Source organism: Amphibalanus amphitrite, unplaced genomic scaffold (assembly GCF_019059575.1).
Source record: "Amphibalanus amphitrite isolate SeventyFive unplaced genomic scaffold, NRLGWU_Aamphi_draft 000582F_arrow, whole genome shotgun sequence".
In the NCBI taxonomy this organism is placed as follows: domain Eukaryota; kingdom Metazoa; phylum Arthropoda; class Thecostraca; order Balanomorpha; family Balanidae; genus Amphibalanus; species Amphibalanus amphitrite.
The window spans coordinates 197,894-223,881 of record NW_024882076.1 but is presented as its reverse complement, the minus strand read 5'-3'; the positions used below and the strand labels follow the sequence as shown (position 1 = coordinate 223,881).

Below are 25,988 nucleotides of genomic sequence, written 5' to 3'. Positions count from 1 at the left end.
AGAACGCCATAAGACGCCCAAGCTGAGAGGTGGGTCAGAGAGAGACGGGGCGAGGGAGCACCCCGCCCAAGGTGAGTGACAAATACGAAGAAGATGATAGAATAATAAGGCGAGGAGTAATACCGCCGGGATGAGGTAAGTGATAAGTCCACCGTCGGAAAGATCGCAGCATACATCACTCATGACGCTAACGCGCTTGAAAACACATCTGCAGGACAGAATTCCACGGCGTCGGATAAAATTGCAGGATAGATTCAGTCATGGAGTCTTTCGAATCACACCGGTCAATGATTCAAAGGCGCCACTTGCGGGTGCCATGACTGCATGAGAGTACTGAGTAGGTGCCTGTCTATGAGCCCGGTGAGACTGCGGTCGTCGGGGTAGCAGGCTTGTGTCCACCGGTTCGTTGGGTGAAAACGCGTAAGACGGTCTCTCACAGAAGGGCTGCAAGGGTCAGTAACCAACGTCCGGCCGCGGGGTTTTAGTAGGGAAACAGAGATGTGCCGTGAGCGGCAGAGGTTGACGGACCAATCATAAGCCACCGAGGAACGCTAATAACTGACGCTACCCGCGTCGATCTTAAGACAAGTAATCGGGGTCAAATGATGTAGGTGTTCGAAGAGAGTGGGCCGGCAGAGATTGATTGAACCAATCACACCCATCGACGAACGCTAATAATGTAATCGCTACCTGCGTTGCACCTTTAGACAAGTAATCCGGGTCAAGTGATGTAGGTGTTCGAGGATATTGGGCCAGGGAGCCCAAGAGGTGCTAGGAAGAGCACACACGATTCCAATGTTGGAATGTGGCGCGATAAGTCGTTGGGAGGTAAGAGTAAGCCTAGATGAAATTCACACTAATCACGGAGTCTATTGAACAAATTGCGTTTATTGTCCCTGATATGTACCGCTGGAGGGAGTTAGAATAATTGCTGGGAGGGACTGAGAGGTCGACGCGAGATCAAATTTATTGTAGTGGAATGAGAGAGGTATGACAAAGAGAGTGGGTCTGAGGGAGATTGAGGTATGCGTCATATAGTGTAAGGACCAGCGGGAGATCTAATCTCAGCATTGAGGGCGACATTAAATGGGGATGTACTCGATTACCTTTGGGATGATAGGCATTAGAAAGGGAGAGAATTGTGGGTAGCTATCAGGTATCAGATGGTGGCTTCAGGTTATGTCCTCAAGGGAGGCATCAAAATTATATACTTTGGGGAGACTTCCGTGTCCTAAATTCCTTATGAGACAGATACCATCCTAGGCAGTGAAGACTATATGTTGACAAGCGACAAGCCAGCCTCATTATAAATATTGATTGTGACGAGCCCCAGGCGCAAGGAACGGTGGCGGAAAGGAATCGGTCAGCTTGAAACCAACGGACCGATCAGCAATTGGAAATGGGTGTGTAATTAGCTGAACAAGAGAGAAATCAAACAGCAAGAAAATCAACTCATTAATCAACCATTTGAGGATCTACCAGCCGAAATCACTCACCTGAGGTGGTTCCAGAGCACGGCGCAGGTCGGCAACCATCTCGGAAAGAATAACACCCCCGATGAAAGAAATTTTATTAAACAATTTTTTTTTTTGAAAACATACTCCCCACCGCTTCCGGACCCCCAGGGGGCACTCATCACACTTCACACAACTAACCAATACGCATAACAGTCTGGCAAGACATACGAGCAACCCTAACACACTGTGAAAGATAACATCAACGAGCGACTGAATATGATGAACGAGCACAGCGCTGCACGTCACTCACTTATCCTAAGCATCGGGAATTTGCAGCTGTGCTCCCAGCTCCAAATCATGCAGCCGCTGGATTGCGCGTGTTCTCAGGCCCTTTGCCGTTCGAACCTCGGCGGACCTAACAGTGCCGTCCCTACCAGGGAACAGTTTAGTAACAACACCGGTCACCCATCGCATCCTCGGCACATTGTCCTCACCCAACAAGACTACTGAGCCCACGACAAGCTTGCCACGGGTTGAAAACTTCCTAACTGAGCAGGGCAGACTCTGGAGGTATTCCCTCGCCCAAACGGACCAAAATCTATTTACACGCTTTTCACAAAGTCTAGCTCTCTCAGACAGCGCCTTAGCACACACACTGTCCGGATCCTCTAACACCTTGGTTTGGAAGCCAGCGCCGCGCCCCACTAGAAAATGATTAGGGGTCAGAGCGTTACTACAGTCCAGACCATCTCCCACAAAGGTCAGCGGGCGCGAATTGACACACGCTTCGATATCAAACAAAACAGTTTCTAACTCGGCCCTAGTGAGACAGCGCGACCCCAGTGACCGTCTAAGCCCCGACTTTACGGAGCGGATCAGCCGCTCCCACCATCCTCCCCACCATGGGGAACGAGGCACTATCAGTTTCCACTCGGGAGCCAAATGACCGAAATAATTCTGTAACAGAACGTCAGCGCCTACAAACGTCCTAGCATTGTCTGAATAAACGATAGACGGCATACCCCTCCTGGCCGCGAAACGCCGAAAAGCCAGCATGAACTGTTCCTGAGAGAGCGAGTCGACTAGCTCAACATGAACGGCCCGCGTAACAGCGCACGTAAACAACGTAATGTAAAACTTCTTCCTTGGAAAATCTACACAAAACACCGGACCGGCATGATCCACGCCAGTCACTGCGAATGCCGGCGCCTCAGTGACCCTGGTCTCGGGCAGCGGAGCGGCTGGCTCGCTACAACTCGGAGCGTCCTGCCGCCGGCAGTCCACACAACTGCGTTTTACCCGCTTAGCAAGACAACGCAGCCCAACAACCCAGTAAGCTCCCCGGATCGCAGTAATGAGAGCCGAGACGCCCGCATGACCCATGACAACGTGCTGATCACGCACCAATAACTCCGATACATGTCCCTTTGGCAACACAACCGGATGTTTCGCCTCATATGCTAAATCGGACAGCTGGATCCTACCCCGAATGCGCAGAAGCCCATCATCGCCCATGAAAAGCGTCAAATCGCGGACAGGTGAGCTCTTGGGCAGTGGCCTGCCCCTCTCCACAGCACTCACCTCCTCTGGGAACGCAGCCTGTTGCGCGTCCCTCACCAGAGCTGTCCTGGCCTCCGCAATCTCATCACCAGACAGCTCAGACTGTCGCCTCAGACCAGGGTTGCGGCAGTTGAACACAAACCGCTTGACCCACGCCACGACGCGAGTCGCCTTACGAAGCGATCCCCACCGCTCCACCTCAAACAGAGCTGTGGGGTTGCCAGATCTCGACAGCAGTGCCATCTCTTCCCTCGGAAGACTCGCCTCCGGTGAAGCGCTGTCGTCACCGTCTGCAGACGGCGGTCGACCTGCCGAAGAGGACAGCCACTCGGGCCCAGCCAGCCACAGGTCAGAACCGATTAGGCTGCTCGCCGACACGCCACGGGTCAACAAGTCTGCCGGGTTCTCCTCTCCCGCCACGTGAGCCCAGCTCGAAGGGCTGGTCAACCGCTGGATCTCTGTTACCCGGTTAGAAACATACTGCTTCCACCTGCTGGGATCCCCGCGGATCCATCCCAAGGCAACCATGGAGTCAGTCCAGCAGCGGAGAACCACACTCTCCGGCAGTCTCAGAGCCCGTCGCACAAACACGAGCAGACGCGCAGCCATCAAGCTAGCCAAGAGCTCCAGCCGCGGCAGACTCAGCTCCTTTAGAGGAGCCACACGCCCCTTAGCCATCACGAGAGAAGCGGCGTATGATCCATCCTCACGAGCGGCACGCAGGTATACTGCGGCACCATAGCCCTTCGGAGACGCATCGCCAAATGCATGCAACTCAACACCTTCTCCATCATTCCAAGGCCTCTCTGTGAAACAGCGCGGGACCTCAAACTCCTTCAACTCGGTCAGACCCTTCACCCACTGCGAAAAGGTCAGGCTGAGGTCATCTGGCAGTACGGCATCCCACTCCAGACCCAGCTGCCAGATGTCCTGAAAGAGCAGCTTCGCCATCATTGTAAATGGCGCGACAAAGCCGAGCGGGTCGTACAGCCTCGCAATGAAGCTGAGCACGGCTCTCTTAGTGGGAACGACATCTGCTGGCAAACAGACGCCGTCAAAACAGAATGCGTCACGACCCGGAATCCAGCGGACCCCAAGCACCTTCACGGGCCCGCACTCAGCCGACGACACGCCATGCACCATATCAAACACTGCTGTACTGTTGGACGAGCACTTCGTCAGCGTCATTCCAGCATCTGCCATTACAGTCTGTGCCTCCTTCAGCTTAGAGCAGGCGTCACTCTCAGTGTCAGCACCAGACAGGTAATCGTCAACATAGAAATTCTCCGACAGATCCGAAATCAGAGGCGAGGACGGGTACTGTGTCAGGTGGTGGCGGATAGTGGCCGCCAGGAGGAAACTCGAACTCCTCACACCGAAAGTGACACGCATGAACCTCATCACCCGTACCCTTCCGTTACGCCACCACAAGAATCGGTGCACGTCCCGGTCCTCCTTACGCAGCTGAACCTGCAGAAAAGCCTTTGAGATATCCGCTGCAATGGCGAACGGCCAGCGCCTAAAGCGCAGAAGTATCTCCAGCAGGCTCGGAACCAAGCACGGACCCACCTCCAAGCAGTCGTTGAGTGAGACGCCGCCAGGGCCCACTGCCGACGCGTCGAATACCGGCCGCACCTTAGTAGTGGAGCTGTCCTCCTTCAAGACAGGCCGGTGCGGCAGGTAGAACACCGGGTACGAGGTCTGCAGCTCACAGCCAGGAACCTCCTCAATAACCCCGGCATCCTCCATCTCCTGTAAAGCAGCATCATAGCGCTCTGCAAGTACAGGGTCCTTAGCCAGCTTTCGTCTCAATCCTGCCAAACGACCAGCCGCCATGTCACGGTTGTCACCCAGAGGAGCACTCCCCTCCTTCCAAGGAAGGTTGACTTCGTAACGCCCATCTCTCTTACAGACTGTAGCATTGAAATGAGCAAGAACAGGATCTGACTCATCATCATCATGTGAAACACCTATGGCTTCCAAATCCCACAGGTTGCGGAAGGCATCATCTGAGACATCGTTAAGCAAGAGGAGCTGACAGGTGGACAAGGTTGGCCTGCTAGCTACAGAGCCAGAGACTGTCCAACCAAATACCGTCTCTTGGGCGACCAAACCTGCAGAAGTACGGAGCAGGCCGTCCTTCAGCAGCTGCCAGTACTGGTCCAGCCCAACCAGCAGGTCCACAGACAGGTGTCGATCAGAACTGAATCTCCCGTCCGCCAGCTCCAAACCACCCAAGGAGCGAACCACCTCCTGTGGCACCTGCGGACGTTGCAAAGGGGAACAAATCACAGGAACCTCCATGGCCCTCAAACAGACTGCACCCGGCCTGGCCATATTGGCTCCTGACACCTCCATTTCATACAACTGACGCTCAGCGATAGCAGACTTGCCCCCACCAAAGGCACAGTAAGTGTTCCTTTCTGCTCTTATCCAAGTTGCACCAACTCTTTTCACCAGTGACTGGCTGACATAGCTGCGATCACTCCCAGTGTCAAACATCAAAGTAGCTTCAACTACCCCCTTACTACCCTTCACATACACACGAGCAGTAGGCAGTACGCTACATTGAACTGGGGGTACACATGACAATGAAGCAGTGGCAGCAGGCCTACTGCCTGAACCCACATGAGCACTATCACTTGAAACAGCATCAGAAGCTTTCACACCCTTGTGAGTAAAGTCAAAGACATGTTTGTAGCAACAGAGCACATTGTGTCTACCCTTGCAGTGAGCACACTTCTCTAGACAGTGTCTGGCTCGATGTCCCCCCTTTAGGCAGACAAAACACAAGTTAGCTCCTCTCACCTTGTCTTGTCGCTCGCTTACACTTAAGCTGAGGAAGTCAGGACACTCAGTAGCTCTGTGTGGCCCTGAGCAGAACTCACACCCAGCACCAGCACCAGGGGAAGCAGCCTGCAGAGCTGCCCCAGACCGAGGCTGCTGAAGCCTCTTCCTCCGACCGCTGTCCCGGTCCACTGGCCGGGTCTTCACTCCTGAAGCTGTAGTCGGTTTCTCACCAGCTGCAGACAGGCCGCTGTAAACCCCAGACTTCACCCTGGAGTTCACCTCAGCCTTAAGCACCTCCAGCAGGAACACCAGATCACCTTCCTTGCCAACACTGTCACGCGCCCAAGCCAGGCAAATGTCCTTGGGAAGCCGGCTCAGCAACAGTGGAGTTAAGATAACCCCATAGTTGTCTCCTTTCACTCCAAGTGACTCAAGGCTCCGCACATGCACTTGAAGCTCATCTTGCAACTTTTGGAGACTGCTCACATCCTCAGTTGCTCTGTCCATGTTCAGCAGACCTTGCACATGTTTAAAGATGATCAAATCCGTCCTGCCATACCTGTCCTGTAGCAGCTTGCTGGCAGTAGCAAAGTTGGCACCAGTCAGCGGGAGCCCAGCAATGCACTGAGCAGCCTCACCCCGCAGAAGGGACCGAAGATAGGCCAGTTTAGTAATGTCCGCTAACTCCTCCTTATCACCAACTGCTGCTTGAAAACACTCCCAGAAGTTCAACCACTTCAGGACGTCCCCATCAAAACTGGGTAGGTCTAACTTCGGGAGTCTCGGCAGACCAGAGGTTCCAGCATTGGAGGCCCCACCAGAGTGAGCAGGCAGGTTCGGATCAATATCACGAAGGAGAAGCTTACCAGCAGTGCGTAGCACCTTGCTGATACCGCTGCGAAAGTCAGCAGCCTCTTCCACAACTTCTGGCAGCTCCGACTCATCAAACTCAATTTCCAGCGCAGCTTGAGACGAATCTAGCGCACTCAACCTCTGCTCGACCTCGGCTTTCAGCTCTTGGATTTCATAGCAATCCGGCTCTGGAGCGCTACACGCCAGCTGGAGGGCCCTGCACGATCGCGTGGCCCAGCCCCTAGCCGCGGCGCGCGCTCTCTTCAATCTCTCCACGTCCATGTCGTCACCAAACCGACCGGCGTGGTATAAATAGACGAAACCAGCGCAGTACTATCTTGCTTCTGGGCACCAAACATCCAGAAGTACTCGATCAAAGATCACTGGTTCTACGTCCCGGGTTTCGGCACCAAATGTTCAGGAAACCAAACTTCTGAACTCAACATCAACTCTATTCGCCACTGAGCAAAAAGCGAACATCGGGCGCGCAGCTAACCGCCCATCACACGCAACAACAATGCCACGACAGCAAAAAAAGAGAAGCAAGAGATGGAAAAAACGGTCAATCACAAAACAAGCAAATCACAAATTCCACCTCAGAAAACACTACCCTTAAAGCAATAAATCAATAAAAAAACACCAATTGATTTTAGAACATTAAACAAGGCAAAAAATAACCACGAAATACAGATGGGGCAAAGGCACGCGTTTGCCGCGACATCTATATCGGCCGCGGACCATAACCCGCGCCGTCTGGCGGCACATCGTTTTCTTCAACAATCCCTACGCATCAGCAGTGAGGCATTGTCTCTTCAAAAGGGCTCACAAAAAGCCATCTGGCACACCTGCCAGAACAGTCTGCCAAACGCGACCAAACGCCATAGCGTCCCATCAGTGGGGGACACAGCGCTCCGAAAACTACGCACGTGTAAACATCACAGAGCAGCCGCCCTTTGAAGTCAAACACGTGACTTTGAAGGCGCTGCGCCTCTGAGACGGCCTTGTTTGCAACATTCAGGTCATTTAGACGGATACAGAGACGAGGACATTTGGGCTCAGGAACTGTCGATTCGATGTATGTAGGTACATCATTTCAATATAGGAAGTTTTGGCGTAACTCGCCGACGTCTGGAATTTGGCGTGTCGTTTATTTCCCGAGGTGGCGGACCGACTGAGGTTACGATCGAGTTTAGGCCTTCTCCAAACACACCGACCAATAAATTGACCTCAAACAACTCATTAGCGATCAGGCCAAATAAACGATGTGGTACTGTGATGGGATTGTAGGAATCGAAATGTGATGTTCGTGCAGCGCAGATCTCTGCCTCTGTCTGTCTGTCTGTTTTCTTTTTGCTCTCTCTCTCTCTCTCTCTCTCTCTCTCTCTCTCTCTCTCTCTCTCTCTCTCTCTCTCTCTCTCTCTCTCTCTCTCTCTCTCTCTCTCTCTCTCTCTCTCTCTCTCTCTCTCTCTCTCTCTCTCTCTCTCTCTCTCTCTCTCTCTCTCTCTCTCTCTCTCTCTCTTTCTCTCTCTCTCTCTCTCTCTCTCTTTCTCTCTCTCTCTCTCTCTCTCTCTCTCTCTCTCTCTCTCTCTCTCTCTCTCTCTCTCTCTCTCTCTCTCTCTCTCTCTCTCTCTCTCTCTCTCTCTCTCTCTCTCTCTCTCTTGTTTTGTTTATTTTTCGCTATCAAATAAACAAATGCTTCCTTCTTTACCCGTTGCGTTAGCTGGTTTGACCCATACCACAACCCACCTTCCTCACAAAGCCACATTTTCCTTACATGTTCGCCCAACTTTGGCAGGTTTTCGCCAAGACGTTCAAGTGATACACCGTTGTACTGAGGAGCGTTGTGTTTACTCATTCCTCTATCTTTGGCAGGTTTTCGCCAAGATGTTCAAATGAATACACACGGTGCATACCGCTGTACGGAGGAGCGTAACGTGTTTACTCATTCGCCCAACTTTGGCAGGTTTTCGCCAAGACATTCAAGTGGATTTACACGGTGATATACCGTTGTACTGAGGAGCGGGAGCGGCGGGCGAGACTTGCCAAGATGGAAATCGACGTAGAGGCGCTGGGCGCCGAGGCCTTTCAGGAGCAGCAAATTCAGGTGGGCGTCGACTGCTTGGAAAATATCATTAATAATTAGTAAATTTGATTGTTATCTAACTGACGAAGTGGTCTTATTAGTCGCAAGGAGAACGAGTAGTATGACGACCGTGTGACTACACAACGGTGAACACTATAGTTAGACTGCTGCTTCGCTTGCGTTTCATTAACATTGTTCGCCCTGCAATGCATGCATCGTACAAAAGCACCGGTAATAAATGGGTAGGTAGCATTTACCATGAATGGCTAAAGTGCAGCATCATTCTCTCTTGGCAAAATTATTCCCTGAACATCAAACCGTGACCTAGCCCTGTTCGTTCGCAGGTGATCGTGCCGACGACAGCCTGCATCTACGTGCTGATTGGTTACCTGATCGGCGGCACCATAATGTTCGCCGAGTGGGAGAACTGGGGCTACCTGGACTCCTGTTACTTCTCCTTCACATCCATCCTCAAAATCGGCTTCGGAGACTTCTTTCCAGGTAGGTTTGGGGAAGTTTTCACGGAGACACGTGGCGCGAGCAAAGTAAAAGCTATTGATCGATCGACAATACATGGATGTGAGGTAGAGACGTTCGAATGCCAGGCGCGCCTGGCTCTTCGGAAAATATGCAGTAAAATGGTTCACAACAACATGAAAGTAAACGGTTTGCTGGTGAATCTACCATCAATCAGATTTTCCATTGCATTTATCGGCAAGCATGTTCATACCGAACCCCCCCCCCCCCAAAAAAAAAGATATACTGACGCTACCCCGTCATCTCCCGGCCACGCCTCCCATTGTGCACTGCCCTTTTCTGCTGCCATCCCTCTCACTACCTATCCCCGCTCTTCCAGGCGCCAACAACAGTAAGGCGGCGGAGGGCAACCAGCTGAAGCTGGTCATCAACTTCATGTACCTTCTGGTCGGCATGGGACTGCTGGCCATGTGCTACTACCTCATGAAGGAGGAGGTCGTGCTCAAGGTCAGTTCAGTGCTCTTCTGAGGTGACGAGAGCGTCGGTAATTTGGGAAATGGCCCAACGAACTACTCAATCGATTCTGGGTGGGAAAATAGTTCAAATGTCTAAAATTGTCACCATCGAAAAATCGAAATGTGTAGAAGGACAGTCCTATTCAAATGTCTAAAAATAGCGTCATCCAAAAAGCAAAACGTGCATTAGCTGAGCCGTTCCTAGTCTAAGCTTTCACTTGGTCATTCAAACGTTGTTTTGTTGTGATACAAACTTCCCAACGTCGTCTTTTTTTGCTAAAGAACGTATGATTCTTAGGAACAGGAATGCAGATTTGTTTGCAAAAAAATATGCGGAAAATATCCATGATTTGTTTCAAACGTTTGTCTTCATTTCAATCTTTTCAGGTGCGCGAGATAAAGAAATCCGCCCTGAAGAAAATGTGGAACTGCTGCGGAAGAATTTGGGGCCGGGAGGAGAACAAGAACTTCAAAAACTTCCACAACGCTGACGTCGCGTCCATGCACTCACGAGGGAGGAAATCAGTGCGACGCAGATAGCCTGTGGTCGTGAGTCGTGAGGTCACGAGTGGTGGCACGTAAGGTCAGAGTGAAGGTCATCTGAGGTCGGCCGAAATTACCTCAGGTCACAAAATCCAGTGGACAGAAGAGAAACATGCCGCATGGCAACTGGAGCGCTATCTTCGCCGTAAAGTTCACGATTGTGGACGGCAATGCCAGCGCCGAAAAATTGAAAATGGACAGCGATATGAACAAAGGACAGGGCCCCAGGAGGCTAAGACCAAAATGTACCTTCTTTTGTGAAAGTGAGTGCAGCGTTTGCGAACCACCGATGAAATACTGAACGATCGTCCGGTGTTTGGTGGAAACGAATGTCTTTGAACGTGACACTCGAACTTAGTGAATCAGAGTGAATGCATCCATCCACCGAACGTTAATGACTGAGACTCATTTCCACGCCTGGATTTGTCTCATTGCTCTTTGCACAATGTTTTCAATGAAGTGGTTTAACCGTTTAAGTGTAGACATTAGACACTAACGCTTGGACCACGCAAGTGTCCTTTATGCCTATAATAACGTGCAAACCTTTACTTGTTGTGGATAAGTGAGCATGTTTTATTGCATTTTGAGACGAACTTTGTATGAAATGTTCGACTTGGCATGCCCTGAAGTAGATTGGTTAATCATGGTGCAATATTTGACGTGCGTGATTAAATCCGTTCGAAGTTTCGGCCGGTGATGGAGCTGATGTTCCTGACGATTTCGAAGAATTTCCGTAAAATGTATGCCTCGATGTGTTCATCGTTCTTCAGTTTTGTTACCGATCAAGGAATAAGAACGAATGGCTCACAGATCGTAACCGTTTGACAGGTCTCTGAGCGTTGTATGTATGCATGTATGTAGGTATGTTTGTGAATGAAAAGTCATTACCTGTGTTTATACATACAACATGCCCTGTTAAAACATTATTCTGGTCACTTACGAGTTATATTTGAGAGACTGGTTATTGGCGCACCAAGAAGCGTGCTACATTCGGCAACTGAAAATCATATAATCGCTTGCCTTTTTGGTACTTATTTTCGTGATATTTATGAGACATTTGTTCCGAAATCGGATCAATGACCCAGCTAGTCATTAAAAGTTATAGGACGTACTTGACGGGTATATAATATACATATATCTATTTTGCAGTCGGCCCTTCACCAACACAGTAACCCGACATCGTTTCCACAAAACCTCCAGAAAACGTAAACGATCAAAGTCACAAACTGCTAAGTTCGGCGACAGCCATAGATCCAAAACAATCCAGAGGCCAATCTAACCAACAGAAAAATAGCCGCCTACCGGAATTTTTTGACTAAAGACCACTTCACTTCACATACGGAGCGTATAAAACCCTATCCGCTTACGTGCCCATCGCGTCTACGCTCTGTATGTGAAGCGATCTTTAGGCCAAAAATTCCGGCAGGCGGCTATATATCTTTCTGTTGGTGACACTAGCCTCTGATCAGAGGGCCTATCGGTTACCCACGCCTCTGAGATACTTCTCCCTGTCACCGGGCCAAATTCTCCGAGTGTTACCAACGAAACACATGGACGCTCCGAGTGCCATCGATTCTGTGACGAAACAGAGCTCTCACGACACACATCTCCCGTTCGAGTCTCGTACCCCGCAGTGACCTTGATGGGTCGATTTCTCGGTCGACCCGACCCGACTGTGTTAGGAGAGTGAGAGGCGCAGCTGAGAACCCTCGGGTGTTCCCTGGCTCGCGCCGAGACAGGCGCCCATAAAAAGCGAGCGACGCAGGCCAGCCGACAGATACGACAGGTTGGTCCTCGTCTCAACACCACCTTCCGTCGTTCGACGTTAGTTCGACATCAGTTCTACGCCATCCTCGGCAAGATGAGGCTCTCTGTGACGCTGGCTCTGCTCACCGTCGGTCTGACGACCCTCTCCGACGCCACCTTCATCATCGAGACCGCCGCCGCCGGCACGGCCTCTACCGTCGGTGTCGGAACCGCCGCCGGCGCCGCCGCCCTCGCCGGTATCGGCGGGCTGGTGCTCGGCGCCGGTATCGTCGGAGCGATCGCTCTCTCCCGCCGCGGTAAGCGGTCGGTGGAGAACGCGCTGAAGGAGGACGCCATCTTCAACCTGGTGGCCTCGTCGGACGCCTACGGCTGCGCGATGAAGCTGGTGTGCATGCTGGAGGCCAAGGATGATGAGTCTCTCTCCGACGACGACAAGTTCATCCTGACCATCTTCGGGCGCGCGCCCGAGGCTCCCAGCATTGACAAGATGAAGTCTGCGCGTGGTGCGTACGACTACGCTGCCTTCATGGGCCACAAGTTCGGCGTGGATGCCTGCGAGGAGCTCTTCCACACTTGTGAGGCCACCTACGAGACCATGATTGCCTATGTTGCCAAGCTGCGTGCGTAAGAAGCGGGTAAGATCGGGGAGATTGACGGCTGGAAAACTGCTACAAGGAGTGTTTAGAAACGGAATTTGAATTGTTCTGATTCGCTTCTGTTCTTGCTGGTGTTCGTTCCGTTTACAAAGTTGAAACAAGGCGAGCAATCGAACATTGTTGAAGCGAGTTGATTTTTTAGATTCAGAAGTGACGTGATTATTGTACAGTGTTGTTGATGTGAAGATGTCGAAACCCTAGTCCATCGGTGATGACAATAAATGTTATCCGATATTGGTGCGAATGCCTGCATTCCCTCAATCATTGACGTGATCAATACGAACTTTACAATAACTTTTTTGTTGTAGAAGCTTAATGGCATGGCGGTTGGAGTGAAATGCTTCACAGATACAAAAGGGAGCAAATAATAATTTCCTTCTGAAATCAGGATAACAAAAAGTCAAAGTGAAACAAACGTCACATCAAGCCCGATGTTTTCTCCACTTCCATTTTTCGCATGCATTGCCTTGCATTCGAGGCATTGTTTCTTCTTCGACCAAACATCTTCACCGTATTTGATTCTCCCACACAGGTCACGGGCTTCCAGCAACCCCTCAACCCTTCCCTCTCCCCGTGACCTCATTGTGCTCCCCCCCCAAGCTAAACTGACGGGTCCGTTGTCAGTCATCGCCTACCATTTGCCCGATTATCGAGTCGCTTCTGACCCGATTAACGCGTTACAACTGACAGCAGACCGCCCGAGGCTAGTAGAACGGGACAGCGGCGAATGGCAGCGGCGAGAGATCGCCGCTGCCATGGCCCGGGTCTGACAGAGAGGGATGGTGGCGATGGTATGCGCGATTGGGACATTACTCAAGAAGCAGAGAAGCAGCAAGATGGTGTCAGTCGATGGCCTAAAGACACAAGCACCGAACTTGGCGATATGTTCTTTTAGTAGATCGTAAAAATTGTCGAAAGTGAAAGTGGAATATAAGATCGGCAGACAATAACTGCTGTCGATTAGCTTCACGGTCGATCTCGCAGGAGAAGCGTTATCTCATGATCTAATTTTGTGTGAAAATTCATGCCATTCCACTACACATTGGCGGCCTAGATAAGAAACGTTCTGAAAGTCGGTCAAAGATGGTTGCTTTTGTATTACAACCATTTCACAAAATAGCATCATCGGGGGTGCGTCGTGGCCTCCACACAGCCCTGGCGCGCGACCCTTGGAGGTCACCCCGGATGGAAACAGCTGGCGACCCACCCAGCGACCTAGCGACCCCAGGTCACCACATCTCACTACACTTCGCCAGATCATAGTCCAACAACACCGCAACAGCAAACATCCAATCACAAAGGCTTCTCACGCGTGGCGACCAATCACCGACCGATGGGCCGCGCCAACAGCCAATCAGAGAGCGCCGCGGAAACTGTCAGCCAATCAGGCGACAGCGATGACCCGAGCGACCAATCAGCGCCAGTTTGGTGCTCATATCCGCCAATCGCAGCTCTGCCCGATAAAATACATTACCCTCTGCGCCGATAACGCAGACAATGCTGTTATAACCCCATGAACGGGCCATTATGCCAACACGCAGCAAGTCACCCGGCACATCATGAGCTCAAAATAAGTAGTCCCACACCAACAAAGCAAACAAACACATGCACACAACATTTCATTGGGAATCGTGCGACATGAATGCAGTGTGACGATATAGGTGTACATATTTCTCGATAGTTCATCTCCGCGCAGCTTTGGCGACGTAATTACCGCGATATTCTAGCGATATTAAGTTTATTTCATGGGGATAGCCTGGTTGGGCAGCATTCACTCCTCGGCTGTGTTGGAGTTACTGCCCTAGCCAGCCAGTATAGTTGGGAAATCGCATTGCACAACACTCTGAAACACACTGACATAATATAGGCAAACAACGCACCCGAACATACTGAAATGTTCGGGTCAGACCATACAGCTTGACGGGGAACGAAAGTCGATTGACGGGGATCAATTAGAACGAACCAATCAGAACAAACTAATTAGAACGGACTAATTAGAACGAACCAATCTCGGACGAACGCTCCCCGGTTCCTATACGAGTCCTAAAACGGACTAACATTCTTCGACCAGGCTCGGTTGGTAAGTGAGCGACAATTAGGCGGTGGCTAGCCTAGCATTGTCGCGAGGGAAAGGAACCACTTCCCTGCCAGTAAGTAACAGGCAGATATCGTTAGAAAAAGGTGATCGAAAGTTCTGATCCCAACTGGACGTGAGAGTTGTGTTACACCAGGTCTTCCCGGCAGAGTCGATTAGAATCGAGAGATGTGAAACGGGGATCTAGCCAGGATTAACAAAGGATGATATCATGATCAAACCACGATTAAACTAATACCGGAGCGGGATCCAACCTGGATCAAAGCAGAAGTTAATCAAGAACTAGCAAATATCAAGGCAAGAACAAACCATAACCAAATCGGAATCCAACCAAAATCAAAGCATAAAACATTAATAAAAACATAAAAATGATCCAATCACAACAAAACAAATCAGCACAAGCCACGTCCAACAAGATAGGGATCGGGAGCGATAGCGAGAGAACAAGACAACGAACTTGAATTTGCGGAGCCCCAGCACCAAATAAGTATGATTAGACTTGAACAGAGTTAGCAGACCGTATCTGACCCAACAAGATACCATATTAATGGAACAAACACGCAGACAGATCAAATATAGGAGCTCAAACCATACCAGCCCAGACCGCTTATTCGGAGTCCGGGACAGTCTAGGAGACCCAGGGAACAGACCTAAACCCACCGCAACACACTTGCGACCGCATCTACCCAGGTATTCCCGCTTTTCTCACGCGACCAGTGCTGCCACCGCGCGAGAGGGAACCACAACATTCCCTTCACGGGCAGAACAGTGCCAGTATTCTCGAAAACACCCTGGAACACCCATCATCACAGACAACCAATCGCAGAAGATTGCAGACAGCCGCGAAACGATTCATACACCGCCCGAGCGAAGGCTCCCCAGTGCAGAACACGCTTTAACTGATATATTGCAGACAGCAGGCTCCGTCAGCCCGCCGGAATCTTCTGGACGAAAGCGCTGCGCCGAGCAGAGCACGAGCGGTGACGTCACACCACACGGAGGTGACGTCACACACGGCAGGCGGCGACTCACCAATGACAGCGCGCTCCCCGACGGCCGGCCAATGGGAGGCGGGGGCGCTACGTCGTCCAGCCAATCACAGCCGCGGCCGGGGTGTCACGGCCAATAGGAGGGCGTGTTTCAAACGGGCGACCAATGAGAGGAGGCGTCTCACCTGCGGCCCATGGCGCGGAGGACTTTGGCCATCAGCGGCGCCTTCTTCTTGGCTGAAACGAAAATAAGTGCGATTAGATTACGTGCGACAATAATACAGATTCATATTGGCAAATGATGTAGAAATACTGCAGCGCAAAGGTCATCACCGTTCATCGCAAGACATGAAGATGACAGGACAATGAGAATGTTTGGGTTATAAGACAGCCTGATATGTGTTAACCCGCGCCCTGCTGGGGGGGGGGGGGTGTTTGAACACCCCCCCTGTGGTTTTTCGCGAATACACCTTATCATACATCAATTCTACACATGTTGTGAAAATTTCAGACCAAGGTCATTCAAGGTCAGGTCACCAGGTCACTCGAAGTGACCTCACCTCATAAAAAGTTTCAATGTCTGTCATAGCTACACCGAGTGACCGATCGCTTTGAAACTTTCAGCGATTGCTAAGAGCTTTAGCATGTACAAAATGTATATCTCAGAATTTTGATATCGATGACCTAAGGTCAGGTCAATTTTGCGACCTCACCATTATAAGTCAATGGGAGAAAATTGAAATGCGCCTGTTTTGGACGAAAGACATTATAAACACTCCCAAACACTGAATTACAAGTGGTTTAGACACACTGAACATGAAAATGGTGTCTGTGACCCCTGTTTATGCCCTGAGGTCATCTTAGGTCACGAATGGTATCTAACAGTTTTTCGCAAATAACTTTTGATAGAGGCATGCTAGAGCGATGAAAACGCCTTAGATGTGTTAAGCTCGACGATACGGATCGACTGATATGCAACATGACCCTTTCCGGTCAGGTCATGACCTTGACCTGAGGTCAAATTTTTAAGTTGACCTTTCAAGGTCAAATTATAGTTCGTTCGATGCGTCTTGACGAGAGGAACACGATGCCGGTAAAAGTAAGCTCGTACAATGCTTGGGTCAAAAGTTATTGCAGAAAAACTGTTTCCGAAAAAATCGGCTATTTTTGCAGTTTTTGCCCCCTGCAGGCAAAACCGTTGACGTTAGGTCAAATCTGAGAAAATTACTCAGAAAGGGCGTTAATAGGGCTATCGAATGCGCTTTTCCGCGGCGCTGTAGCTCTATTGGTTCCCGAGTTATGCGTTGGCTTCTTGGAAATTTTCGACATTCGACCTGGAAATCGGCGAAAATTTGCCTTCAATGACCTCTGGTGACCTGACCTTTGACCTGACCAAAAAATTGACCGAAGTGATTTCCTCATTATTTTTGACGCTCTTTCGAACGCCGCCTTCCGCGTATCGCTACGTGGCCCAGGAGCCGAGTTAGAAGGGGGGGTGTTCAAACACCCCCCCCCCCCCAGCAGGGCGTGGAAATCCAGGACCCCCAGCCGGGCGCGGGTTAAACATCGCACATCGGCGCTTATCACACAACTGAGAGAAAATGTCGCATATGACCTACACCACTGCCACTCCAACTGAGTGCCTCAACATCCCCTCCCTAGCCACCTACCCGTCTTACTAATTGCACAATGGAGACCCTATCCCCCTTTCTTGTAGTATACTCACGCGGCGCGGCGGCCCGGTTGGGAGCCGCCGGTCGACTGGTGGGGTCGGTACCGGGCGCCGGCCGCGGCGGACGGCTGCCACCCCCCGCCAGCACGGTCGGGGCCGGCATCGAGGCTGCCACTGCGGTGCCGTGCTTGGCCTGGGGAGAGAGGGGAGGCAGGGTTAGGTAGAGTGGGGAGGGGGTTGGTTTTGCTTGAGCAGGTGTGTCATCACTTCTTTATCGTATGTAGTATGAACTGTGGATGCCACAGAGTTTTGTACCAAGACTAATGGTACTACTAATGGTAAAACCTCGGCACGTGATACACATCGTCCTAACCTAACACAAAAGTAAAAACATGTTAAGTCATCCTCTTCAGTGCTTCCTTCATATTCACAAACGAAAAATTACGACACTCTGTCGCCCTTGGGACTTTGGGTCTGAACACACCCCACCACCGACATTCACTCATATCAACCTCACCACACCCCGACCAGCCTAGCCCGTCTCAACCCACCCGTCCGACCCACACCTCAGCCCAAACACACCCGATTCCCCCCCCCCCCCCCCCCTCCCTCCCCCCCGCCGACCGAACACCAAGTAAATAGTGTCTGTTTACGCTGCCTTCCCGCCCGACGGCCAGCCGTCAGACCGTCAGAATCGGCCGCGCAGTTTTCAGTTCAGACCGGGGCTGTTTCTCTAAACAGCACCTGCCAACCTGCGCTTAGTTGGCTCTCTGACAGCCTTTTTGTAACGCATTCCTTAGTTGGCGAAAATAACTGTCATGAGAAGCCTCATCCATCAGTTTGATTAACTTACTGACACTGTTAATCGGCAAATTGTTTAACCCTATTCCTGGCGGGGGGGGGGGGCCTCAGGAGCCCCCCGCCTGAGGTTTTTTGGTTATATCTCCCAAACGCTTTGAGCTAGGAAGCTCAAATTTTCTGACTTTTTCTAAAAGGCTTTTACGCAACATTTCTGAAAATTTTGAGTTGATCTGACCTCAGGTCAGGTCACCAGAGGCGGTTTGGTGACCCTACCTCAGAAAAGTTTGCAATCACGCCAGAGCTAGAGTTTTTGACCGATCAATTTCTTCTCTTCAGGCTTTAGTTAGGGTACCAGTATGTGCAATTTGTATATCTCAGAATTTTCATATCTGTGACCTGAGGTCAGGCCAGACTCGTGACCTTTACATTGCAAGCCTATGGGAAAATATTGAAACGCCTCCTGCTTCGTGTAAACGAGTCAAAACCACCCAGTTCTTTCAGTATTATGGAAGATTATCTCATCGGTGATGATCCTGGTGCCGCTAATTGACAGGGGCACCGGCAAAGGTCATCTGAGGTCATGTGACGTCATAAATCGTTTTTCTGTCAATAAATCACGACATGATGGTGCTAAAGACTTGTAAGTGGTACCAAACTGCTCGCCTGGTCAAGGCGCGTCGTTTGGTATGCAGCATGACCATACCCCACAACCTCATTGATGAATGACCTGACCTTGACCTCAGGTCAAATTTTAAATTGACCTGTGAAGGTCATCACATACTTATTTCGCATCGTCTCGGCGAGAGCAACAAAAAATGTATTGGTTTTATGTCTCTATGTTTCTTAGTTTAAAAGTTATATAGGTAACTAATTCCAAAACATTTTATCGTTGATGACCTCTGGAGACCTCAATATTGACCTGACCTGAAAATGTTTTTTGTAAAAGTTGTAGATCTTTAAACGACCTATCAAACGCCGTTCGCCGTTTGTCGCTGCGATGTGTAGTTTTTGAGATCTGAAGGGAGGGGCCGAATCGGCCCCCCCGCCAGTTTCTTGTCCCGGTGGAGCCCGCCAGGAATAGGGTTAAAGTGACCATCCCACCTTAACATTAGTTTTGAGTTGAGATAGCCAAAATCGTGTCCCTGGCTTGCACTTCCCGGTTTGAGCTTTCACAAGATCGAGAAATGCCTCAAATCGAAAATACCTTATTTCAAAGTTGCAGCACTTGGATTCAGAGCGGCTAATGCATTAGAATGCCCCCTCTGAATGTGTGACGTCGGCGCAGATCTAACGATTTTAAATCTTACTGAAACGTTTGGTAGCACGCGGTGGTATATGCTGCTTTGCGCGCAACAAGTGCCGCACTTTCAAATAAAGTCGCTGGGAACAGCGGAGATCCCAAAAAGTAAACACAAGTAAAAGTTTAATATCTTGAAAACCGGTGAATATTTTTCGATGGAATTTGGTAGATATTCGTTTTCGCTCTTTCTGAACCGAGCGACATCACTTCCATGCCAAATCATTAACTTCTTTGAAGGTGGGAGGGTCCCTTTAAGCGAATCCAATAACAATCCGCCTCCTCTCTAAATCAGCGTGTTATACAGTCCCCGTTTGACCTGTATTTGCTTCTCGCTCACACTCCTGTAGTCCAGCCTGGCAGACTAACCTGTTTCCTAGCGATGTTCCTGGGCGGCTTGGCCACCGTGTGCTCGTAGGCCACCTTGGTCTTCCTGCTGCTGGCCAGCGACTCCTTCCGCTTTCCCTCGATCATCGAGCGCAGCTTGTTGTACTTTTGCTCACGCTCCTCCGAACAGCGCTGGAGAAGGGGTTACGGGCAGGGGGTAAGTATCGCACTGGGGTCGTGTTTACATTCGGGTTAGGTCTTGGGGCCGCTGTGTTGTTATATAAACCGATGTTAAGCGGTTATTTTAATTTTTTTGTAATGTTACGGTTCGTGTACCTGACAGCGAGCTGTTGTCGAAGAACTTTTTCGAGGGTGAAAGACCGCAGAAAGACCATCCCACATGAGAACACAAAATCAATAAATGCGAGTACATCTTGCAAAGCATAACTCAGCCTCTTTGTAAAAGAAGAAAAAGTCAAAACATTATCATGCTAATAATCGTCCACCTCCGTATATTCAAACAACGACCAACACCCACTCAGTAAGTCAAATCGGCAATATCAGTCTCGGATTTAACATCGCTACCCTTTCATCCTCCCTCTATCCCACGAATCCCCTCCTGCACCCCCCCCCCCCACTCTTACCGCATACATCTCCCTCCAGGTCTCCATTTCCTCTCGTCTCTCGCACTTGAACTCCTTCTTGACCAGCGCCTCCCAGAGCACGTCCGTGTCCTCCAGCAGGTAGGGGTTGTAGTACTCGATGGTGCTCAGCTGGTTGGCTGTGCATTTCTCCAGTACCGTGCGCAGAATCTCGTACGGAACGCCGCCAGTCTGCTCCACGTCTGATGGGGAGAGAGGAGAAGGGGAGGGTGATTGTACGGTGCTGTTGCTTGCCACAAGGGGCATTAATTACGTTCGGTGATTCTGGACCAAAGGGCGACCAAATTCTGCACCAATACGATGACGTGACGGGGGATGAAGACAAAGGATATAATGAATGTAATACGGGTAAATGTTCATCAGTTTGAATATCATACACTGTTGCAATCCATCGCACAATGAACAGGTCAATCATTACCTAGATTCAATGTAATACGAACTAAGTTGGCAGCGCTGAGTGTGAAATCGAATAAAAGTTTCCCTATATGTATAGCAAACTTATCCCGAAGTCACCACTAACCAAAATTCCAGCAATGTTCACACCTTAACAGACACATCGGCCGCGCTGGTCTCACACCCTGCCTGCCCCCCCCCCCCCCTATTCACAGGGACACCCCAGGTGTCCCCGCCCACCTCCATTAGCCGGGCATCACCCCATTAACCCCATGTCACTCCCATTAACATTCCTGCGTCAAACCCAACGCAGCCAGCCAAACGGTAGCCAAATCTTAGCACCTTACCTCAACCGGGCGGACCCCGCGATAAAATTACCCATTACAGCAGCTTGTCGAGCCCTTCCCTTCCAAATGGCAGAAGGGGTTCGGTAGTTTGACGGAACCCACGGACCAGAGGTGGTACGACGCCACGCTTGGAAAACAGGGAGCCGGGCCCGGAGGAGGGGGGACGTGTTTCAGCGGGCGGAAAGACTTCAGTCTGTAGGAAGTGGCGGCAGCGGACGGACCGGCGTCTCGCCGCGGTGTTCGATGAGATTCTTGGGGTGATAAGAGTAGAAATGTGAGATTGTGGTGATGTTTAGTGAGCCTAACAGTGTTCGAGTGCGGTGCCGGTGCCGTCTGTTCGTTCAAAGGAAAGAAACAACGTAAGATGGTAATTGAAAGTTCGTGTGCCAGCATCTCCAACTATGAAATGGGAACGTAAAGAAATGAAGTGACTCTGCACCAACCGACGGATCAGCTGGGCTATAACTGTGTCTTCGCAGAAAAGGTAAGGAAGTGTCCACTGTCCATTCATTGAAGAGGCTAGGTTAGAAGTCTAGCGAGATATAGGGTACTTACTGTCGATGTTTTCCATGAGACACCGCAGGCAGATATCCAACAGTGTCGGCACACGAGACAGGCCGGTGGATCGCGCGCCCGAGTACACCTTCGTCCTGTGGGAGACAGGGGCCGGTCACAGGTCAGGCAGGGTCAGATGGCTGGAGCCTGAGGTCAGTGTAAGGGTGAGAAATCGGATGTAAGGGCAGTGGATCAGAAGAACTATCTTCTTCCTACCAAATCGAGTCATGCTCACATAAGATAGTTATTGGCACCAAAGAGTAAACAAATTTGATGTGTAACAAGAATCGAGACGGATTAATTAACACAATGAGAATGGTTTGAGCTTCTAATCTCACTAAACTGAGACGATATTAGAATACATCTAGCTCCATTCTCCTCCTAGACACAAACTCTCCCTCCCACCCACCGTTTGTTTTTGCCGGCCAGCACCGCCTTGAGCGCCTCATCCTCGTCCAGCGCCCGTTTGGCGGCCGGTCGGGCGGGGGCGGCGGCGGGGGCGGCGGGCCGCGGCAGCGGACGGTAGGTGGCCGAGATTTCCGGCAGCGCGTCCAGGACCTCCATGGCCGGCGGCGGTGGCGGCGGCCGCGGCAGGTCGGCCACGCGCTAAGGGAGCGACGGGGTGAATGGTTTATGGGAGACATACGACATCATGATACGACGCATTAGGCATTGAGACACGCGAAACGTCATTGAAAATAATCAAATAAACGTGACAACATATTTAGCGTAAACAATTAACGAACGCACAATAACGTAATTTAGAAACGACGTCCACTTACCGTGGGAATATATGTAGGTACTGCAGAGGCAGCAGAAGAAGATGAAGCGGCATGTGAGGACAAAGACGACTTGGATTTCTTTTTCTTCTTCTTTGGTGTTGCGTCTGAGCCTCCTGTTAAAAAGAAATTATTACAAACATGTTTGGCTGATTGCCTGCTTAGGTATTTGACCCAGTAGGGGAAACAACAGTACCCATACTTGCCGTGTAACGTGTTACATAGGTAAACGTCTGAGTCTTGCAAAAAAAGTTAAGAAATTGGGTGGATTTGATTCATCGTAATTTGCTTCAATGAGCTTAAGCAAGACAAAAATAAGCTACACATTCATGGGCAACGTAATCCACACAACATTACGAAATTACATATGACCAATGTACGCTGTTCTACCAATCAGATAAACAGGATCTATGCAAACTGACGTTACTTCGCAAATATATGATACACTGATACAGCCTACAACTCTCTTCACTTATTTTGCCTCACAAACTAACAAAACGCATAATATACCTCCACGCATTCTTACCTAGCGCGTCAGCGAACGATCCTCCCTGATCTGCATCGCTGTCGTTTCCTCCGGGCTGACACAAGAAGTCCACCTCGCGGAGTTTCACCGGCTTCTTATCCTCCTTCTTCTCCGACTTGCTGCTGCGCTTCTCGTGTTTGTCTCGCTTCGACTTGTGCTTGCTTCGCCGCGCCTCTCGCGAAGCATCCGTCTCGCTGTCGGCGTGTGAAGACTTTTTCGATGATGAAGAACTGTGACTGGCTTCAAGCGCGCCGTTGGAGCGAGATTTGTGATGTGATTTTGATGAGGACGCCTCATCACCACGTGATTTGTCTTTGGATGAGTGTTTCTCACTCGAAGAACGCTTCTCGGACGACGAGTGATGCTTCTCGCTAGGCGTGTACTGTTCGTCAGGCGACGCATGCTTGTCTCCTGACGAATGTCCACTCGACGAGCCGTGTTTTGAGCGGTGGTGATGACTGCTGTGGTGACTTTTCTCGCCCTCTGATCTGCCGTTGTGCCTGTGGTCGGATTTCTCCTCTTTCACCACTGCAAACAGCGGCTCTGAATGCCCGTTCTCTAACGGAGGCTCGTGTTTTCGGTGTTTGCTCTCCTTTCTGTGTTTGTCACTGCTGGAGTGTTTGTCTCGGCTACTGTGTGATTTGTGTTCCTCCTTTACCACCACACCATTCTTCTCCGCCTCACGCCTGGCTCGCTCTTCCCGTCTCCGGCGCTTCTCCTCGTCTTTAGCCCGCCTCTCGGCCTCCGCCTGTCGGGCCGCCTCTGCCGCTGCCTCCGCCTCTGCGTCCGCTCTCGCCTGCTCCTCCAGAGCGCGGGCCTCATCCACCTCCATCCTGTCGCTGGCCTCGCTGTCGGCCGGGGAGGCGCTCCTCTCGGCGCTGTGCTCCCGGCCGCGCTCCTCGCTGTGCTCCCGGCCGCGCTCCTCACTCCGTTCCCGGCTCCGCTCTCGGCTCCGCTCCCGGTCCCTGTTTCGGTGTCGCTCTTTATCGTGCCCCCTCTCCCCCGCGCGGCTCCGCTCGCGCTCTGCCCGTGCTGCCGCCTCTTTCTCAGCCTTGAGCCGCTTCAGGCGCTTTTCGTTCTCCTCGAAGATGTCTTTCCACTTGGCGACGAGTTTGCGGGAGGTCTCGCCGACAGGCCCGGGGTCGCGGCGGAAGGCGTTCACTGTTTTCCCGACGCCGGTCTGGGAGAGAACCTCCACCGTGATCGGCAGCTTCTGCAGCTTGCTGAAGCAGTGCAGGATCTGAAACGGCACGGCAGGACTTGATCTGAAGTTCGGACTATATTTATAAATGATTTCAGAGGCTCCATACACCAAGGCTTCTGATAAAAAGGAAAACTAATAACAATCTCAATCATACAGAACACTTTTAAAAGAACATTTCAACATGTAATTGGGCTTGAAGCATAAGTAGGTAGCAAAAAAATTTAACAGCATAGCATTAGTTTTAATATGCAGATCAAATTCTCACATCAAAATTGTGCAATAACTTTAAATTCAGGCATCAACACAATGATGCAAATAATGCCTCCTGAACAGAAAACATCACAGAAGTTTAGAGTGTCCAGAGATCCAGCTTACCTTTTCTTCATCATTGCTTCTCTCAACTTTCCTCTGGTAGTGCACTACCATATCAAGAAGAGAGGTGCTCATTGTTGTATTGTTGTGACTACAACTGGGAGTGATCTGTGAATACAACAAACAACACAAACAGTCAATAGGTAATTCCACAATAGGTACCTTTCATAATGGGCCCCTTGATGCAGTTAAAACTCAATATGGTCTTGGCTGTGAGTGGTGTCAGATAGCATACCCACATATTTCAATATTTATGTCAAGTGCATGACATCATTTTGCATGTAAGAAAACATGGAAAATAGGAAGAACACAGGTCAAAACAATAGTTTGTAATAAGAAGAAAATAGGTAATGGAATATCCAATCTAAAGTATGCTTTACCTGGACTGGATTCAAAATAACTTGATCATTAAGTCGATCAGCAAGATGCTAGACTTAAACCCTACTAGTCAAAATATTTTGAAGATTTATGACTTATGAAATTGATTCAGATTGTTCAACTGTAAAAAAGCTTTTGAAACAACAGTGGAAGCAGAATGGTGAAATTAAAGGGAAAAGTCAATAACAAGCACAAAAATTTTAAATATCATGTAGAAAAGTAATATCATTCAACAATCGGCGATGACTGCTAAGTAAGCCTGATCTGATTTTGCGAGTTGGTGGGTAGCTGGTAGGCAAACACAGGGCATCATCCATAGCGACCATTTAACAGAAAGGTTGTCAGGTTGGAAAAACAGAAATAAGCTAGAAAATTTACAAAAATGCTAATAATGCTTCAAAGCCTCTAAGTTCGTCAACTTATTCAAAATACGTGTCACATATGTCCGTGGATTGCCAGGAATCTTCATAGACCAAAACCGGCGTAACAGCTGAAATGATTCACAGAAGCGTCTATCTCTGGTACTGCAGGAAATTAGGACGCATCCATATACGCTACTGATAACTCGAACTTGGCAAGAACGACGGCATAATTATAAAAAATCAAAATACAAACGCATTTGCCATCCACAGAAATCTCATCAATCACTGTAACAATAAACCATGGTCCGAATATGTGCATGACTTGGGCTACGAACCTAGCGGCAGCGTTACGTATAATATTTTATGATTTGAATTTTCAAATTTTTGACATTTAATTATCTTTTGATACATATGAAAATTCATAAATTTGTTTTAATAGACTAGCATGAAGTTTTGAAAACAGTACTTTTCAAAATAATTTTAATTAAATACTATCAAACTCAAATGAGGCGTAAGCCGCGCAGCTGCG

At 50.0% G+C, this 25,988-nt stretch overlaps 3 protein-coding genes across 7 annotated transcripts; 2 read left to right on the top strand and 1 right to left on the bottom strand.

Moving 5' to 3' along the window:
- The first annotated feature begins 7,921 nt into the window (after positions 1 to 7,921).
- On the top strand, positions 7,922 to 11,930 carry LOC122394254. The gene is made up of 5 exons (XM_043391005.1): positions 7,922 to 7,942; positions 8,623 to 8,763; positions 9,087 to 9,243; positions 9,599 to 9,726; positions 10,122 to 11,930. Exons 1-5 carry the CDS (start codon positions 7,922 to 7,924, stop codon positions 10,272 to 10,274), a joined length of 600 nt encoding a protein of 199 aa, XP_043246940.1. The 3' UTR covers positions 10,275 to 11,930.
- A 208-nt stretch (positions 11,931 to 12,138) lies between these two features.
- LOC122394266 lies at positions 12,139 to 12,672 on the top strand. The gene has a single exon (XM_043391025.1). The coding sequence runs from the start codon at positions 12,139 to 12,141 to the stop codon at positions 12,670 to 12,672; it is 534 nt and encodes a 177-aa protein (XP_043246960.1).
- A 1,110-nt stretch (positions 12,673 to 13,782) lies between these two features.
- LOC122394257 (transcription elongation factor B polypeptide 3-like) lies at positions 13,783 to 25,748 on the bottom strand. Of its 5 annotated transcripts, none has more exons than XM_043391011.1 (10): positions 25,713 to 25,748; positions 24,723 to 24,827; positions 23,144 to 24,383; positions 22,621 to 22,733; positions 22,248 to 22,444; positions 21,839 to 21,933; positions 20,526 to 20,725; positions 19,924 to 20,073; positions 17,511 to 17,649; positions 13,783 to 16,021 (listed from the first exon to the last, which is right to left on the bottom strand). In XM_043391011.1, the coding sequence occupies exons 2-10, from the start codon at positions 24,792 to 24,794 to the stop codon at positions 15,966 to 15,968; spliced, it is 2,262 nt and encodes a 753-aa protein (XP_043246946.1). In that variant the 5' UTR covers positions 24,795 to 24,827; positions 25,713 to 25,748; the 3' UTR covers positions 13,783 to 15,965. The 5 variants fall into 5 exon arrangements, with proteins under 5 accessions (XP_043246946.1, XP_043246945.1, XP_043246944.1 ...); XM_043391010.1 differs by lacking the exon at positions 25,713 to 25,748 and adding an exon at positions 25,669 to 25,707; XM_043391009.1 differs by lacking the exon at positions 25,713 to 25,748 and adding an exon at positions 25,656 to 25,695.
- Positions 25,749 to 25,988: the final 240 nt, after the last annotated feature.